General features: G+C 37.9%; 2 protein-coding genes across 16 annotated transcripts in view; one reads left to right on the top strand and one right to left on the bottom strand.

Annotated features, from left to right (window-relative positions):
* Window positions 1-2,069: 2,069 nt before the first annotated feature.
* On the bottom strand, window positions 2,070-3,987 carry LOC109454253 (uncharacterized). The gene is made up of 2 exons (XM_088797446.1): window positions 3,329-3,987; window positions 2,070-2,295 (listed from the first exon to the last, which is right to left on the bottom strand). The coding sequence occupies exons 1-2, from the start codon at window positions 3,985-3,987 to the stop codon at window positions 2,283-2,285; spliced, it is 672 nt and encodes a 223-aa protein (XP_088653572.1). The 3' UTR covers window positions 2,070-2,282.
* A 206-nt stretch (window positions 3,988-4,193) lies between these two features.
* EML5 (EMAP like 5) overlaps window positions 4,194-16,791 on the top strand; it is a 145,889-nt gene continuing 133,291 nt past the window's right edge. For 14 of the 15 annotated variants that reach the window (XR_012494562.2, XR_012494563.2, XR_012494564.2 and 11 more), the window contains exon 1: window positions 4,194-4,390. Coding sequence is in view for 12 of the 15 variants with exons in the window: in XM_019744585.3 (XP_019600144.2) it covers window positions 4,194-4,390 (197 nt within the window). In the remaining 3 variants the exon portion in view is untranslated. Of the gene's footprint in view, window positions 4,693-16,791 lie in introns of all 15 variants that reach the window. The other variant, XM_074327064.2, reaches the window with a different exon arrangement.

The following is a 16,791-nucleotide window of genomic DNA, read 5'->3' as shown; positions in this document are numbered from 1 at the left end:
GTAACTGGATATAGGAGGTGAGAAACAGTGAGGAACGAGACAACTTGCCTATCTGGGGGAAGTTAGTTACTAGTTAGTACGTAAAGAAAGAGAAGATGGTAAGGTGTATAGATGTGTAGACGATAATTTGGTTTGAGACTTCTTTTATTTCAACTATATACTGGTTTTTAAAGATTCCACCTAAAGGTGGAATCTAACAGGCACTTGGAAATATGGTTACTGCTAGGGAATGTCTATTGTTTTGATCTGATATCTGGAGCTGGCTTTAGAATTTTTTTTAGAGTAGGGTCTTTGGGAGGCAATCTGGTTAGAAGTCTTGCCTTAAAGCTGCATTTATTTAGCAGATTCCTGTTTCTTAAATTTAGATTACATGTATGTTTGGTTATGTAAATGGGGATTGCGGGATGCTAAAGCACCAAAGTCAGAAGTCAGCCGTGGGCATCCATTCCTTCTTATTTTGGTAATACTACTTCAATTTTCCTTGGGAGGTTCTCCCCTCTCCCACTTCCCACTCCCTGTGGTATTTCTGGCCCTGACACTCTATTGATTCAAGGGTGGGCATATAATTCAACTCAGCCAATCAGAGCCAATGGTTGGTTGAAGTCTCGGAGTTTCCAGGGGAACTGCTGAGAAAAAGCTCTTTCTACGGGAATTGCTAAGAGGATAAGATGGAGAACTGGAGTTCTAGGCAGCTGTTTTGTTGGTCTGGCAACAAACCAACCCAAAGGAAAGTAGAAGTGAGTTAATTCTGAGGACCTGGTTCTGATGGCATCACTTGAGCCCTAGGATCCAAGTGCATTGATGCCACTTCTTCTCAGTCCTATGAGGCATTAAAATTCCCTTTTTATCTTAAGCTATCATGAGTGGGTTTCTGTAATGTAGAACCAAAGAAGTCCTAATACAATATTGTAGATCAGAAAAAGGCTCAAGTTTTCAAGTTTTAACTACTCAAGATAAAACTAAGAGGAATCCTATTGTGGCTACACAAGAATTCTTTTATATTTAATGGCTGACAACTATGTATGGAACATCTACTGTAGTGCCAGGCACTGTGTTAGGCTCTGTACACAAAACAGGTTAATTAAAGGTATGGTTACAGAAATATTTTTTATGGGCAGCTTATTAAAACATCATTAAAATTCCTAAATTGGCTGAATTAGCAAGCTAGAATTAATAGTGTGAATTTTGGCTTTTAGGTTTTATGTGCTCTGCCTTGTATTTCTTTTGTAGCTGAAATCAGTAGCCAACAAATAATTTATTTTCTTGAATTTTAGAAATATTTCAAATGTCCAGAATATAAAACTCCATACTAGGAACTCAAGTGTCACGATATAGATTCCCAAAGGGTAGCTTATATTTAAAATGCCTAACAAATGTCCACCTGTTTGTGTGTAGAATTTTGGGGGTCTTTCTCCTGCATCCTTATTTGTATTACTTTCAAAGGGTACAGATGGTGGAATCTCATCTAGCAATAGAAGTTTGATTAAGCTTTCTGATGTGACATTAATTACAAAGTTGTAGCAGTAAGAACTAATACGTTTTTTTTTCCTTCTAAAATTCATGAATGTTTCATTTTTTAGCCACCTTTGTGCCTAAGCCGTCTCTTTTGGTCTTGAGTTGTCAGTTGAGGATGGTTTAATTAAGAATGTTTTTGCTTCACACTCCACCCTTGGATCAATAAAAATCGTAATGGAAAATATGATAATGGAAACATAAATTATTTAAATCTGTTATTAATACGAGTACTTAAATATGTATCATGGGATCCAGAAGACATTGTACTGAAAAATCTGAAAGATAAGAAAATTTATTCTTTACCATCCTGCATCTCATAAAAATTACATGTAACCAGCAATTAATGTACAAGTGTATGGCAACAAATACTTCATCTTTTCTAACTTCACTGCTTAAATTCAAATAACCAACAATTTCTTTTTATCACCAGGTGTTTTCAAGGAACTCAGAGAATATGTTGAGTTAGCAAACATAGTCTTATTAAAAAAATATATATATATATATATATATATATATATATATATATATATATATATATATATATATATGTGACGAAGAGAAGTAGTCTGTGCCTTTGACCAGGGCACCCTACACAGGCCTTTTAATGGCTTTAGATCCACTTCTCAAGCCTGAGTTCTTTTTTCCTTTCCAGCAGTTCCCAGAAATCCAATCTGCATTCCTCTTCTCCTGTTAAGATTCTTGTTTTCCTGAGCCAAAGACAAGTTGTAGAGTGGGGCTCATTTCCTCCAATCTTCCTCACCACCTTCTTATTGGCTGCTCCTGGAAATTAGAACAAGGGCACTTTTCATTACGAGAGTTTCATAGCTAATCACTCTGGGAATAGCAAAAATAATAAACTTGAGGATGTCTGAGAGCTTGGAAATTTTATGAAGTTCTTCATTTTTCCTGCATTATAGTTCCTCACAACCCTGTAAGATGATAACTGTGAACTACAGTGGATTTGATTTCTACTTTCAGCCTCCCTAGCAGTGTTCACCAAATCTGCTCACTTCTTTAGTTCACTTTTCATGACACTTAGTAGATCCCTTCCTTTGAGATGGCCCTTCTTCCTTGCATGTAAACTAGCAGTCTTATCCCAAACTGAAAATGCATGCTCTTGTCTCTAGTTGGTAATTTGCATCTTTGAGGAAGTAGAGACTGCGTAACATGCATTCCAAGGTATACGTACCATATAGCAATCATCACTTTTGAGCAGTCATGTTTCTTGAAAAAATGCTAGTTTATTCTAGCCTTTGTCAGATTTCCAAGTTTTGGTATTTCCCAGGGAAACGAAAATAGTGACTTTTTAGACATAGAGGATTCATATTAGTATTTTATTAGTTAGTATTTCTTGTTGTAAACCTTGTGGTTTACTTAAAAACCTCTTAAAATATGGGTTTCAAATGATTTTTACAGGTATTGGTAAATCTTAGTGTATCTCTCTGTGAGAAAGGGGGTATTTAAGAAACTGAGTAGAAGGGGAACTGACATAGCCTGGAATTTACTGCTCCCAGTATTTTTATTATTGGTGCATTCCCCAGGATCACAATATTCTAGCTATCTTACTTCACCATTACTAAAATGCAAGAAGTTTCAACAGTTCATTGGTGTTCAAGACAGTAATTTAAAACATTCAGGTACCAATGCTATTTATTAAGAAATCAGATCTGGCGTGTCATTTTACCATTTAAATTCTTTCAGCTTTGAGGTCACCTACACAAATGAGAAAATGTACACTTAAGAAGTCAGGTTTTATCCCCATTCAATGTCTGGTATAGTGAGTATTATGAAGCAACAAGAAACACACACACACAATATCAGGGGGAAAAAAGAGGTTTGGCATCCTGGTGTTGATTCTCCGAGGCATAAACGTAGTCCTGGCCCGGTACAGGGACCTTGAGAGACTGGCAGGTGTTTCCCGGGAAAGGACTCCCAACGGCAGGAGACTGGGGTCGCCGAGGGTCCCTCCGGAGCTTGGGTGGCTTCGTGCGGGCTCAGCGCCGGCGGGACGCGATCAGGGAGATGGGGCCGCGCGTCCTGGCCGCGGGTAGCGGAGCTAGATGATCGGCAAGCACCACAGCGCGCAAGCGGTGACCGGGGAGCGACGCCCAGGGACTCGCTGCGTCTCCACTGTACGCGGCTGAGAGGGCCGGGGCGGGGCGTGAGGAGCGCGCGCGGCGACGGCGGCGAGGGGGCGGGGCCGTGCGAGGCCGCTATTCTCCGCTCGGGGGCGCGCCGTGCGGTCCCGCGGGGCAGTGGGAAAAGGCCGCGGCGGGGCGCAAACGCCGCAGGTGATTTAGGCGGGGAACCGGGTACGCGGGCGGCAGCAGAGGAGTGGAGGCGGGAGGCGGGCGGTCGCTCGGCTCCGCTCACAGCCTGGGCGCTGCGGGCTGAGGAGACTAGGCGAGCCCAGGAGGGTGAAGGGCGCGCGGCACCCACTTGACGGCCGGCGGCGCTCGCGGCCCTCAGCATGTTTCGAGAGACGAGGGTTTTGCTCCCACCCGTGGGCTGAGGCGGCGGCGGCGGCCAGAAGAAGCGACATGCACCTGCCAGCCGCGGCTTAGAGGACGCGGCAAGCGGCAAGTCCCGGCCGCCAGTCGGAGGGCTTTCTTCGCCCGGCCGCCGCCGTCTCCTGCCGCCTCGGGCCCAAGCCGGAGCGGCGGGGTGGGCGCCCCGACATGGCGGCCCGGAGCGCCCCGAATTGCCACCTGCGGCTCGAGTGGGTGTACGGCTACCGGGGCCACCAGTGCCGCAACAACCTCTACTACACGGCGGCCAAGGAGATCGTGTACTTCGTGGCGGGCGTCGGCGTGGTGTACAGCCCGCGGGAGCATCGGCAGAAGTTCTACCGGGGCCACAGCGACGACATCATCAGGTACCGAGGGGCGGGGGCGGCTGCCGTCACCTCTACGAACGGCTCGCGGAATTTGCACTTGCTCGACCTTCTGAGTGCCGTCACCCGCTCCTGCGGGGAGCATCGCTCCGGAGAGAACGCCGTTACTGTCTTGTCCCAAATCCACCGTGTTAATCCCCTACAAACACCTTTCCCCATCATCAGGCTCTAGAGTCTCTTTCTCCGGTCGAGGCGGTGACACCAACTCCGCGGATCCGCTGGGCATTCAGTTTTATGGCTTCGTACCCTTCTCCCTGCATCAAATTTATGAAACTGCAAAAAAGGTTATTTTAGTATTATAACAATTTACTCCTTTAAATCCTGCCAAAGATTTCTCGTTAAACGAATTCTTAAAGCGCCAGGGGGACTCCTTTACCGAATAGAGAACTGATCAAAACAAAGTACCGCAAAGCTGTAGGCTGGTCCTGAGGGGGCAGCTCGCCTAGGTGGACTCCTGGAGGACACGCACCTCTTGGTCATAATAATTAGTTCAGGTTTCACTGCCTGCTGTTGTCAGCAGATAGAAAAGAAACCCCAGCAACCTTCAGACAATTCATTGGACATTCAATTTACACACCTAAGGGCAGTTTAGGGGTAGGTTTCATCTGAAAGAAAGTGCTAAAATCAATTCTACCGATTTCCAATTTTCTTGTTTCCTATTCATTAAAGTACTCCTAAATACGTTTACTTTTGTGTATTTTATTTAAATCACGTTTTTTTTTAGGGCACTTTAATTCTTCTTTGGGCGGTGCCCTGAAGTTGTTCCCAGTGCTTATTGACATTTCTTTAGTGAGCAGTGTATTTGAAATGTAATTTGCTATCAGTGTTTCAGCAAAACTTTTGTGCCAAATAAAGTTAAAAAACTGCAGAACATATTGTAGGCCATTGATTATTGACTCAAGCACAGCTTGTTTGTCCTTGACAGGAGAATATATTTAAAAACGTTTTGAGAATGTGTTTGTATGCTACTTCTGGGTTTTAAACAGAGATTCTTATATGGCTGGATTTAGTTACTCCGTTTTATTCCCTTATTTATGTTCCACAGGATTGAAAGTGGGCATTTCATATCCAGTGTCTTGGTTTGGTGTCTTGTAGTCAAGAGACTCCGGTATTTAAATTCCGTAAATAACCAAGTTCTTCTATTTTGCATGTCTGTACATCTTTGATTTGTAAGAGGGAAAAAGAGGCCCAGGACAAACGTTGACAACGGTAGGGCAAGATGGAGTAAAGATAAGAACAGCAAAAATTGAGATTGTGGAATAGGGAACCAGGTGGCGGTTTGGGTTTATTTGTTGGTTGTTATTCACCACGAGAGTAGATTCTACCTCAGTTCTTTGCGTTTTTCCTTAATCCTCTCCAATATCTCTCTTTTCCACGTGTTAGGTCTCCCACAGTACAGAGAGTAGTAGCTTTACCTAGTTGAAACAGCCATTCTCCAGATACTCAGTCTGTTAGGTTGAATTCAGTACAGGTGGGGTAGGTGTGTGAAGGATTTTGAGGTCTTTTCCAAGTGTACTACTGTTGTTTTTAGTCCTTGGTATTTGAGAACATTATGGTACAAAGGCCTTTCAAAACTAGATGATTTATTTGAGGGGGTAAATTATGTTTTTAAATTATGGGATAAATTACTACTTCCAGCAGTAATTAGAAGCTATGTTATATGTCACACTGCTTGAGTTTTTATAATTGTGTTTCGGTAAACTCTAAGCAGAGTAATGCTTTTGCTTTCATATGTATATGAAAGCACACACACACACATAATTGCACAACACACATGGTTGCACAACACATTATCTCAGAATACTTCAAAATGGCAAGTTAATTTTTGCCATAATTGGATGCATGCTTATGAGTTCATGGAAATGATTTATCATTAAAACAATTTATAACAATAAAAGGGATTCCTGAAAAATTGCAATGGGATAGTAAATCTGAATCATGTGGCATCTTGAAATTGGTGGCATAAATTTAATACAGTATTAAAAATATAACTTAGAAATCAGTCAAAGGGCTCTGGAAATTTTATTTGAAACAATGATAGACCAGTCTTGTTTGTGAAATAGATTAGGCAAATGTTCAAACATTTCCAGTTTTTTTCAATTCAATTTTTGAAATATAACTATAGAAAGTACTCCAGTAATTTTTCAGTTATGTCACAGCAGAAAATGTAATATTTATAAATTAATTCATAGTGAAAAATGTTGCTGTAATGTTAGCCTTAGTAATAAAAAGTCATTGCTGTTTTTATCAACTGTTTTGTTTCTATATTTGCTTGAAACTTAGGTAAAACATTTTTGCTCAATTATGACTTAGTCTGGGGCTAACCAGAATGAGCCAGTCGTTGTCTTTAGGTTTTGAAAATCTAAGTGCTATATTGATTGTAAAGAATGAATTGCTCTCAGTTTATCATTTGCTTACCAGTTCTTCTATCATCTTAACTACATCTAGTATTGCTAATGATGGTGCCACACAACTTAACCATTTTGTCTATGTTGCTTGTAGTTATTTTACTTTTTTTTGCTATATATCTATATACTGTATACTTCTCTATTAATTTATCCTTCAGTGATGTTTATTTCAGCACTAGTGATTTATATAGAAATTAATTTCACTGTCAGAAATAATAACAGGAATTTTAGGGTCACTTTTTCTTTTTTTCTGTTGCAATTTATAATGATAAAATTCCCTAGTTGTTAAATGTTCGTTACAGGTTTAAGACTAGGTTATAACATACACTGGACTACTACCAGTTTTAGTGTGAGATACACATCTGTAACTTGGTCTGTGTTTTGAAACTTTTGCCAGTTGTTTTCCCAAAGGATGTGATAGCTTTTAAAAAATTTTTTTCTAGTTACTGCCCATCAACACATTTTTGATAAGTTTGTTCTTGAAGTAGTGGATGTTATTGACAGTTTTCAAATCATTTATCACCAGTGAAGACTGTTGATGGAATAAAGTTGGTGAACCTCCACATTGAACTAAATGCCTGAGCCCATTTTTTATGTATTATGCAGCTATGGAATTTGAAGTTTTTTTCTAAACATGGCCCAAGTATCTCAGAAAATAGTGATGAGCTTAAATGATATAATGCATCTGAAATACTTGGAAAAGTATACCATAGTATATGGTTGTTGGTTAAAATAATAATTATTCATTGTGTCTAGATATGAGTTTTTCCTTTAGAGAAGAAGAAAGGTGTAGTAGCTCCTTTCTTCAGTTGTAGTAGGTGGTGTTCTTAAGAAAACTGATATATATATATATATATATATATATATATATATATATACACACACACACTTATATATATATACACATATATACACACACACTATATATACATAATTATGTATATATACATACTACATACATAATTTATATATAAATATAAAATTTACATTGTTTATTCTCTCTCTCCAGTAGATATAAGTTACTTGAGGGTTCAGAATTTCATCTTTTTGGTTCATGGCTGTATCACTAGTGCTAAGAATAGTTTCTGGCAAATAATAGGTGCTCAATAAATATTTGCTAAAAGAACATAAGTAAATCAAGAAATACCTGTTTCTACACTAAGGTGTATCCCAGACACCACTTTAAAAAGTGTCTTAATAAGGTGCGAGTGATCAACTGTGGCAAATGATGATGATAAATCAAAAAAGATGAGAACAGAGAATTGACCAATGGATATGGCAGATGTGGAGGTTATTGGTGACCTTGACAAGAGCTGTTCTGGTGAAATAAAATAGAGCCAAGACTGAATGGGAGAAGAACTGAAGATTATAAATACAAACAACTCTTTCTAATGTTCTCTCTTAAAATGAGACCACTGCATATGTTAACCTCTTCCCAGAATGCTATACCTTCACTCACTTATTCTGATGACTATTTCTCCCTATTTTTCTTAAAGACCCAGATTAGGTATTATATTCACTAGGGAACATCCTTGTGAGCTGTTACGTCCCCATGTACATATCATATCACATGTACACTAGTGCTATCCCCAGTACACAAGTACACATTCTTTACTTGACTGATTGTGTCCTTAAACTCTGAATACCTTAAGACAGGGACCCTTGCACAAAGCAGATGCTCAATAAATATTTTTTCAATGAAAAAGCCTTGAAAGAACAGTAAATTCTAATAGCTTCTAAGAATTTACTTATTATTCTGTATATTTTTCTTAATCTATATCCAAAATATTATATTTTATTATTTATCTGCATATTTAACATGAAACATTGTAAAATAATAAAGGAAAATAGTTATTAAAGGCAAATCTAAAAATTTGTCTTTTCCTAAGTAAATAATAAAGACTCATTAAATGTATATTTATGACAATTTGAATTATTAGTCTAGATAATTCCTACCTTTCCCTGAAAACAGCTCTTAATTTTATCCCTTAAACTATGCAGTATTTGACAAATAACAATAAATATTTTTATATCCAGATGCATAAAATGAAATCTTATAGAAAAAAATCATTATGTAGTCTGTGAAAGTTGAGCTCACCTAATTCTAATTACTTAAACACAGGGACATTTTACTAAATCTGAATGTATTTTAATACTTTCTGAAGTACTGCTCCTAGATACTACACAGTGCTTAAGAAAATTCTGTCAGGTTTAAGGGGAGGATTTATATCCATTTCTCAAACTGCTTATGTTAAGAATTCTAGGAACGTATGTTTTGGAATACAGATTGTCATTGTGCATCCTGAATGTAATCATCTGGGGCACTTTTTAAAAAACAGGTTTCTGGGCTGCTGATCTAGAGGATTCTGACTTAGTGCATCTGAGGAAAAGGCTAGAATTGGCAAAAATCTCCTTAAATGACTCTGATTATCAGCCAGATTTGGGAAATATTAACCATTTATTTGGAAACATTAAGTAGAAAACAAGTAGGTTTGCAGTAATTCCTGTCAGACCTTAAAAAATTGTAACTCTGAACCCATATAAACACAAAAAATATTGATCCACTGTGGAAACATCATACATTCTGAATTGCTTTTCCAACTACAGTTTTGACTTGTGTTGAATAAATGAAGTTTCCATACCATAAATACAGAGCTGCTAAAAACCACTTTTTTACTAGATTATGGTGAGGCTTGATCAGTTTTCTTTCTTCAGAACAACACCTATCAATTGAAGAAAAGAGTTATTATACGTTTCATATACATATGTATGTATATATATATACATATATGTACACACGTACCTATAGATATATAGATATAGATAGATACAGATATAAAAATAATATATCGGGGGTGCCAAAAAATGTATATACATTTTAAGAGATGTTATTTATGCTCAAGCTGTAGTTCGCTGTAATCAGAAGTGTCTGGATGCTGATAGTAACCACTTAAAGCACTAATTGCAGAAGTCAAATGTGACTTGTATCCATCTTTTGTTATCTGCATATATTCAGTACTACAATTAACAGTTTTTTCCTTTCTTAAAATGTATATATGTATTTCATGTATATAATGTGTATAATATATATTGCATATAAAGTATAACATATGATACATATATAATATATAATGAACATTATATATATAATGTAAGGATTAAGGAAAAAAAGGACAAGAAAGAGCCTACTATTGGGAAAGAGAGGTGTTTGGATAGGGTGGCCAGGAAGGCCTCACTGTAAAGTATAAAGGTAACACTTCGGTAGAGACTTGGAGGTAAGGGAATGTGCTGTGTGGCTATCTGAGGAAAGAGATTGCAGGCAAAGGGACTATCGAGTGCAGAAGATCTAAAGTGGAATGCCTAGAGTGTTTGAGGACTAGTAAGAAAGAGTGTCTGGAGTGCAGTGAATTTGGGTGAAAGTTATAAGAAATGAGATCTGATGAAGTAATGGTGGTGGGGACAGAGTGTAGGACCTTATAGGCTATTGAGAGGATTTTAGCCTTCCTATCTGAGTGAGATTGGAAGTTATTGGAACAGTTGAGTCAATTAGTGACATAATTTGACTTAATGGTTTAACAAGGTCACTCTGGTTTCTATATTGAGAGGAGGGGGGCAGGATGGATGCAGAGAGACCACTTAGGAGACTGCTGGAATAATCTGCTCAAGAAATATGGCTTGGACTAGAGTAGTAACAGTGGAAGTAGTGAGAAAGGGTTAGATATATTTTGAAGATAGAGGCAGCATTATTTACTGATGCATCAGATAAAAATTGTGACAAAAGGAAAGGTCAGTGATGATTGCAGTTTCTGGCCAGAACAACTGAAAGAATGGAGTTGCCAATCAGTGAATGGGAAAGATGGGGAAGAGCATGTTTTCCGTTGTAGGAGAAAGGTAAGATCATGAGCTCTGTTTTAGAAGTCTTCTGTTTGACATACTAGTAGACAACCAGTGGGGTTGTAAAGTAGGCAGTTGAACTTAGGTGTCTAGGATTCAGGGAAGCTGTCTGAGCTGGTATAAATTTGGGTGTTATCAGCATATAGTTTTTAAAGCCATGAACCTGGGTGAGATCACTGAGGGAGTATAGATAAAGGATCGAAAAAATGGATTGTTGCAGTCAGACCAAATATCTAATACATTAGTATCTGATGCGGCATATAAGTGCCCATCAGAAGGACAGATCATCCCCGTTGTATGAAATAATAAAGTGGATTTATTCGCATGGACAGTTGAAATAGCACCCTAGGTTTATGTCCAATCGGGGCAAGGTAGCTGTGATACTCTGTTTTGTAGGACTTGAGACCACATGTTGTCACTAACCAAGCATGAAGCAGCCACTAACAGCTGACTGGCTTCTCTTTAGGCCAGAAAGTATCCTCCATTGTGTCTGCACTATGGATCAGTATTCTGAGACAGCATTGTTCTGGCAAGGGGTTACACCTAGCCAGTGAAAACAAGCAGCTTTGGCTGCAGTGGCATTGTTCTAATTATAGGGTGGCACATGGCATCACCATATTGACTAAAGACAGCCAGAACTGGTACAAAAGCCTTAATAGCTCCTGGATTTCCTATCTGTTGGCCAATGTAATTTAAAGGTAGAATGGAATGTTAAAAGATCAAGTGGAAATACGGTGCCCACCTTACACTTACACCTTACTGGCATGCATAGCCATCTGAAGTAGTAAGGATGGGGAAAAACACTAAATAATTCCTTGATGTTGGTTGACTGCTGGAATGAGAGGATAGGCATAGCTATTTTGGAGGCCTTAGACAGGCTTAATTCATCATAACACCACAACATTCTTAATTGTTTTTTCTTCTGGAATGGGCAGCTCATGACACTGGATTGGCAAACAGGAAGTTGTGATTGTAGGAGGTGTTAACTCAGATTTCACTCTGAAAGTTACCTTGTACTTCACAATCGGGGCAAGAATATTTGATTTTACTTTGATCCAGAGGCTGGGTAGAGTAGGGATAAAGCATAAAGATAGGTTGGATGTGAAGTGAGAATTCTGGATTGTGTCATTGCGAAGGTGTGAATGGTTCAACCACTTGATGGAGCACAAGAAAGAGAGAGGTCATAGTCATGGGTACTGGAAACATAGAATGTGTGGCAGAACAGCGAGCACCTAATTGAAATTAAAGAGTCAGAAATAAATTGACAGCAAGAGAAGTGTACATCACCTGTTCCTCAAATCAGTTAGAACTGAGGTGCACAGTTGCCACAGGTCTCCTTGTCAGGGAAATCCTGTTGTTCTTCCTATTCCTGGGAATCATGTACCTACTTTGCCTCCCAACAAAAGAGGACATTCATTCTCTGCCCCCAAGCCATTTGCATCTATCTCTTTATCACTATGACATTTCTTGGTCAGGAGATACGGTACTAGACACCACTGCTCTGGTGTGGAAGCTCACATTACATATTCATTTCAGTCTATGGAGAGTAACGACAGTTGCCACAGGCAGTTACTCTTAAGAATTTGGCAGTTTTTACTTGGTACAATATTGCTTGTGGTACTATTTAAATTAGCCACATGGTTATGATGATGTAGCCAGTTCTAACCACCTCAGTGTCCAGATCCATGCAGATACGAAGTTTGATCAGGGAGCAGGGCATAATTCCCAACAAGGAGTGGAAAGTAGAAAGACATTGTAAGTCTTGCAACATAGGTGATAACTAACGATGGTGTTCAGAATGGTCATCACTACTTGGTTGCAGTGTGACTTTTCTACTTACTAATTAACCCATGGACAATGTACCTAACACATAAAGTACTATACAAGGTGGCACTACGAACAAGGTGAGAAATTTTATCTGGAGCCTGGATGTTAGAGTCAGACGATGTACTTGCAAAAGGCAATTTTTGCAGCCATATAAAGAGACTATCAAGGAGTCTGAGGTTGACATAATAGGGAGTATGAGAGGCCCCCTCTTGGTAGGCCCCCTCTTAGAGGGTGGTTATTATATTTTTAAAATTAGTAATACATATTTATTATAGAAAACTGAAAAGTATAAAAAAGTAGAAAAATATTCACCCACAATCTTGCAATCTAGAGATAATTTTAGATTATTTATTTTTAAGTCTTTTTGATACATACATTCTGCTTTAAGACTATTTTTTTGGAGCAGTTTTAGGTTTACCCCCAAATTGAGAGGAAGGTACAGATTTCCTATATACCCCCAGCCCCACACATGCATAAACTTACTACATTATCAACATCATTTGCCAGAATGGTACATTTTTTTTATCAAGGATGAACCTACATTGACACGTCATAATCACTTGAAATCCATAGTTTACCTTAGCGTTCACTCTTGGTGTTGCACATTCTATGGGTTTGGACAAATGTATGTCTATATATATCCATGATTATAATGTGATATAGAGTATTTTCACAGCCCTAAAGATCCTCTGTGCTCTGCTTTTTCACTCTCCTCCCAACCACTGATGTTTTTACTGTGTCCATAGTTTTGCCTTTTCCAGAATATCATATAGTTGGAATCACATAGTATGTAGCCTTTTCAGATGACTTCTTTCACTTAGTAATATGCATTTAAGGTTCGTTCATGTCTTTTCATGGCTTGATAGCTCACTTCGTTTTAGTGCTGAATGATATTCCATTGTCTGGATATAACATGTTTATTCACCCCACTGAGGGATACCTCTTGGTTGCTTCCAAGTTTAGGCATTTACGAATAAAGCTGCCATAAACATCCATGTACAGGTTTTTGTGTGTACCTCAGTTTTCAACCCCTGTGGGTAAATACCAAAGAGCCCAATTCTGGGCTCATATCGTAAGAGAATGTTTAGTTTCATAAGAAACCGCCACGCTGTCTTCCAGAGTGGCTGTGCTGTTTTGCATTCCCACCAGCAGTGTATGAAAGTTTCTGTTCCACATACTTGTCAGCATTTGATGATGTCAGTGTTCCAGATTTTGGACATTCTAATAGGTAGCATCTCAGAGTTTTGATTTGCATTTTCATGATGGCATATGATGTGGAGCATCTTTTCATATGCTTATTGGCCATCTGTATATCTTTGGTGTCTGTTAAGGTCTTTCATCTAATTTTTAATTGGGTTGTTTGTTCTTTTGTTGTTGAGTTTTAAGAGTTCCTAATATATTTTGGATAACAGTCCTTTATCAGACATGTCTTTTGCACATGTTTTGTCTGTGGCTTGTCTTCTAATGTTCTTGACATTGTCTTTCACAGCGCAGAAGTTTTCTTATTTTAATGAAGTCCAGTTTATCAGTCATTTCTTTTATGGATTGTGTATTTATTGTATCTAAAAAGGCATCGCCAAACTCAAGGACACCTATGTTTTTTTCTTGTGTTGTCTTCTAGGAATTTTATTGTTTTGTTTTATATTTAGGTTATGATCTTTTAATTTTTGTAAAAGGTGTAAGGTCTGTGTCTTGATTTACTTTTTCCATGTAGGTGTCCAGTTGTTCCAGCTCTATTTGTTGAAGAGACTGTCTTTACTCCATTGTTTTGCCTTTGCTCCTTTGCCAAAATTTAGTTGCTTATATTTATGGGGGTCTATTTCTGGGTTCTCTATTCTATTCCATTGATCTGTTTCTCTTTTATTGCCATGTCATACTGTCTTGATTACTATAGCTTTATAATAATTCTTGAAGTTGGGTAGTGTCAATCCTCCAACTTTGTTTTTCCTCTTCATTATTGTGTTGGATATTCTGGGTCTTTTGCCTCTTAAACTTTAGAATCAGTTTGTTGATACCCATCAAATAACTTGTTGGGATTTTGATTGGGATTGTATTGTTGGCTTGCAGCCTCCGGAGTTCCCCTGGTTAAATTTGAAACTGGCCCCCATACATGGAGGGCAAGGAGAGATGGAAGAAAGAGGCAGACTACTCCAGATTGGTAGGTGGCAGTTTTAATAATCAAGTGAACTTACATATGAGGCTTGTCTTGGGTGGTTGCAAGAGGAGTAGATCTCTGCACCTGCCCACCAGAATCTTAAGAGTTTAGATAGAGGCCTTAATGGGATTCAGTCATGTATACAATTCAGATGGTCTCAGTAACACACTCTCTCAAGGCTGTGTCCTTGAAGTGGCTCCTTGTATGGGAACAATGGCTGGAACTCCAAGGACACAGGAGGGGATAAGGAGCCTCTGATTCCCCGATTCCCATTCTCGGGTTGCCTAGTGGTCACATCCTCCTGATTACCTCTAACATGCATTGAATATATAGAGCAAGTTGGGAAGAACTGACATTTTGACAGTATTGAGTCTTCCTATCCATGAACATAGAATATCTCTTCATTTGTTTAGTTCTTCAAGTTCATCAGCTTTATAGTTTTCCTCATATAGATTTTGTATCACATTTTTTAGATTTATGTTTGTGTATTTCAGGTGTTTTGGTGCTAATGTAAATAATATTGCATTTTTAATTTTCAAATTCCACTTATTCACTGTTAGTATGTAGGAAAGCAGTTAACTTTTGTATATTAACCTTGTATCCTGCAACTTTGCTATAATCACTTATTAGTTCCAGAAGTTCTTTTGCGGATTCATTTGGATTTTCTACATAGCTGATCATGTCATCTATAAAGACGGTTTTATGTCTTCCTTCCCAATCTATACCTTTTATTTCCTTTTCTTGCCTTATTTCATTAGCAAGGATTTCTACTATGATTTTGGAAAGGAGTGGTGAAAGGAAACATTCTTGATTTGTACCTAGTCTGTGTGGGAAAGCATAGAGTTTCTCATCACAAAGTATGATGTTACCTGTAAGTTGTTTTATAGATACTCTTTATTAGGTTGACAGAGTTCCCCTGTATTCCTAGTTTCCTGATAGTTTTTATCAAGAATGGGTGTTGGAAATTATCAAATGCTTATTCTACATTAATTGATATGATCATGTGATTTTTCTTCTTTAGTCTTTTGATATGATGGATTACATTAATTGATTTTAGAATCATACCTAGGATAAATCCCAGTTGGTCATTTTATGTAATTCTTTTTATACTTTCTCTGGATTCGATTTGCTAATATTTTGTTGAAGATTTTTGCACCTATGTTCATGAGAGATATTGGTCTGTAATTTTCTTGTAATGTTTTTATCTGGTTTTAGTATTAGGGTAATTCTGGCCTCATAAAATGACTTAGGAAGCATTGCCCCTGCTTTTATCATCTAAAAAAATTATAAGAGATTGGTATACTTTTTTCCTTAAATGTTTGGTAAAATTACCAGTAAACTCATCTGGGCCTGATGCTTTCTGTTTTGGAAGGTTGTTAATTATTGATTTGATTTCTTTAGTAGATATAGGCTTATTCAAGTAATCTCTTCTTGTGTGAGTTTTGGCAGATTGTGTCTGATACATGTATTCTTAAGTAATTGGAGTTACACTATATATAAAATTTGGGGTACTGTTCTTTTTATTTAACATTATAATGCACGTATTCCCCAGTATTATGAAAAATCCCCATACATGTTTTTAATGACTGCATGAGAGTCCATTCTGTGAGTGGACCATGATTATTTAACTGTTTCTTAAATGTTGGACATTTAGGTGGTTTTCAAGTTTTTATTGTTATAAATAATGATGCAAGGACAAAAAACCATACATAAGGATTTTTCTGTATTGAGAATTGTTTCATTTAAGAAATTTCTTTTAAAAATAAAATAAATGAAATTTAACAGTAGTAGTTTTTTCGGAAATTCAGTTTAAAAATATTTATTGAATACCTGCTATGTGCTAGTCATTGTTCTGGGTGCATAGGGTATAATATAAACAAAAAGGGGAAGTCTGTTCTAATTGTTACACATTCTAGTGGAGGAGAGTAACATAATAAATACACAATAGTAATTTTAGATAATGATTACTACAAATAAAATAGGGTAATGGGATAGGGTTAGTTAGGGAAGATTTGCTGATTAGGGGTAGTTGGGGAAAGTTTCTCTAAGCAAGTTACTCTTAACCTGAAGCATGAATAATTTGAATGAATCAAGATTTG

The sequence above is a fragment of the Rhinolophus sinicus genome, chromosome 3 (assembly GCF_057876585.1).
Source record: "Rhinolophus sinicus isolate RSI-liver-muscle chromosome 3, RSI-T2T, whole genome shotgun sequence".
Lineage (NCBI taxonomy): Eukaryota > Metazoa > Chordata > Mammalia > Chiroptera > Rhinolophidae > Rhinolophus > Rhinolophus sinicus.
The sequence above is the reverse complement of the archived record's forward strand: the minus strand, read 5'-3'. Positions and strand labels throughout refer to the sequence as shown.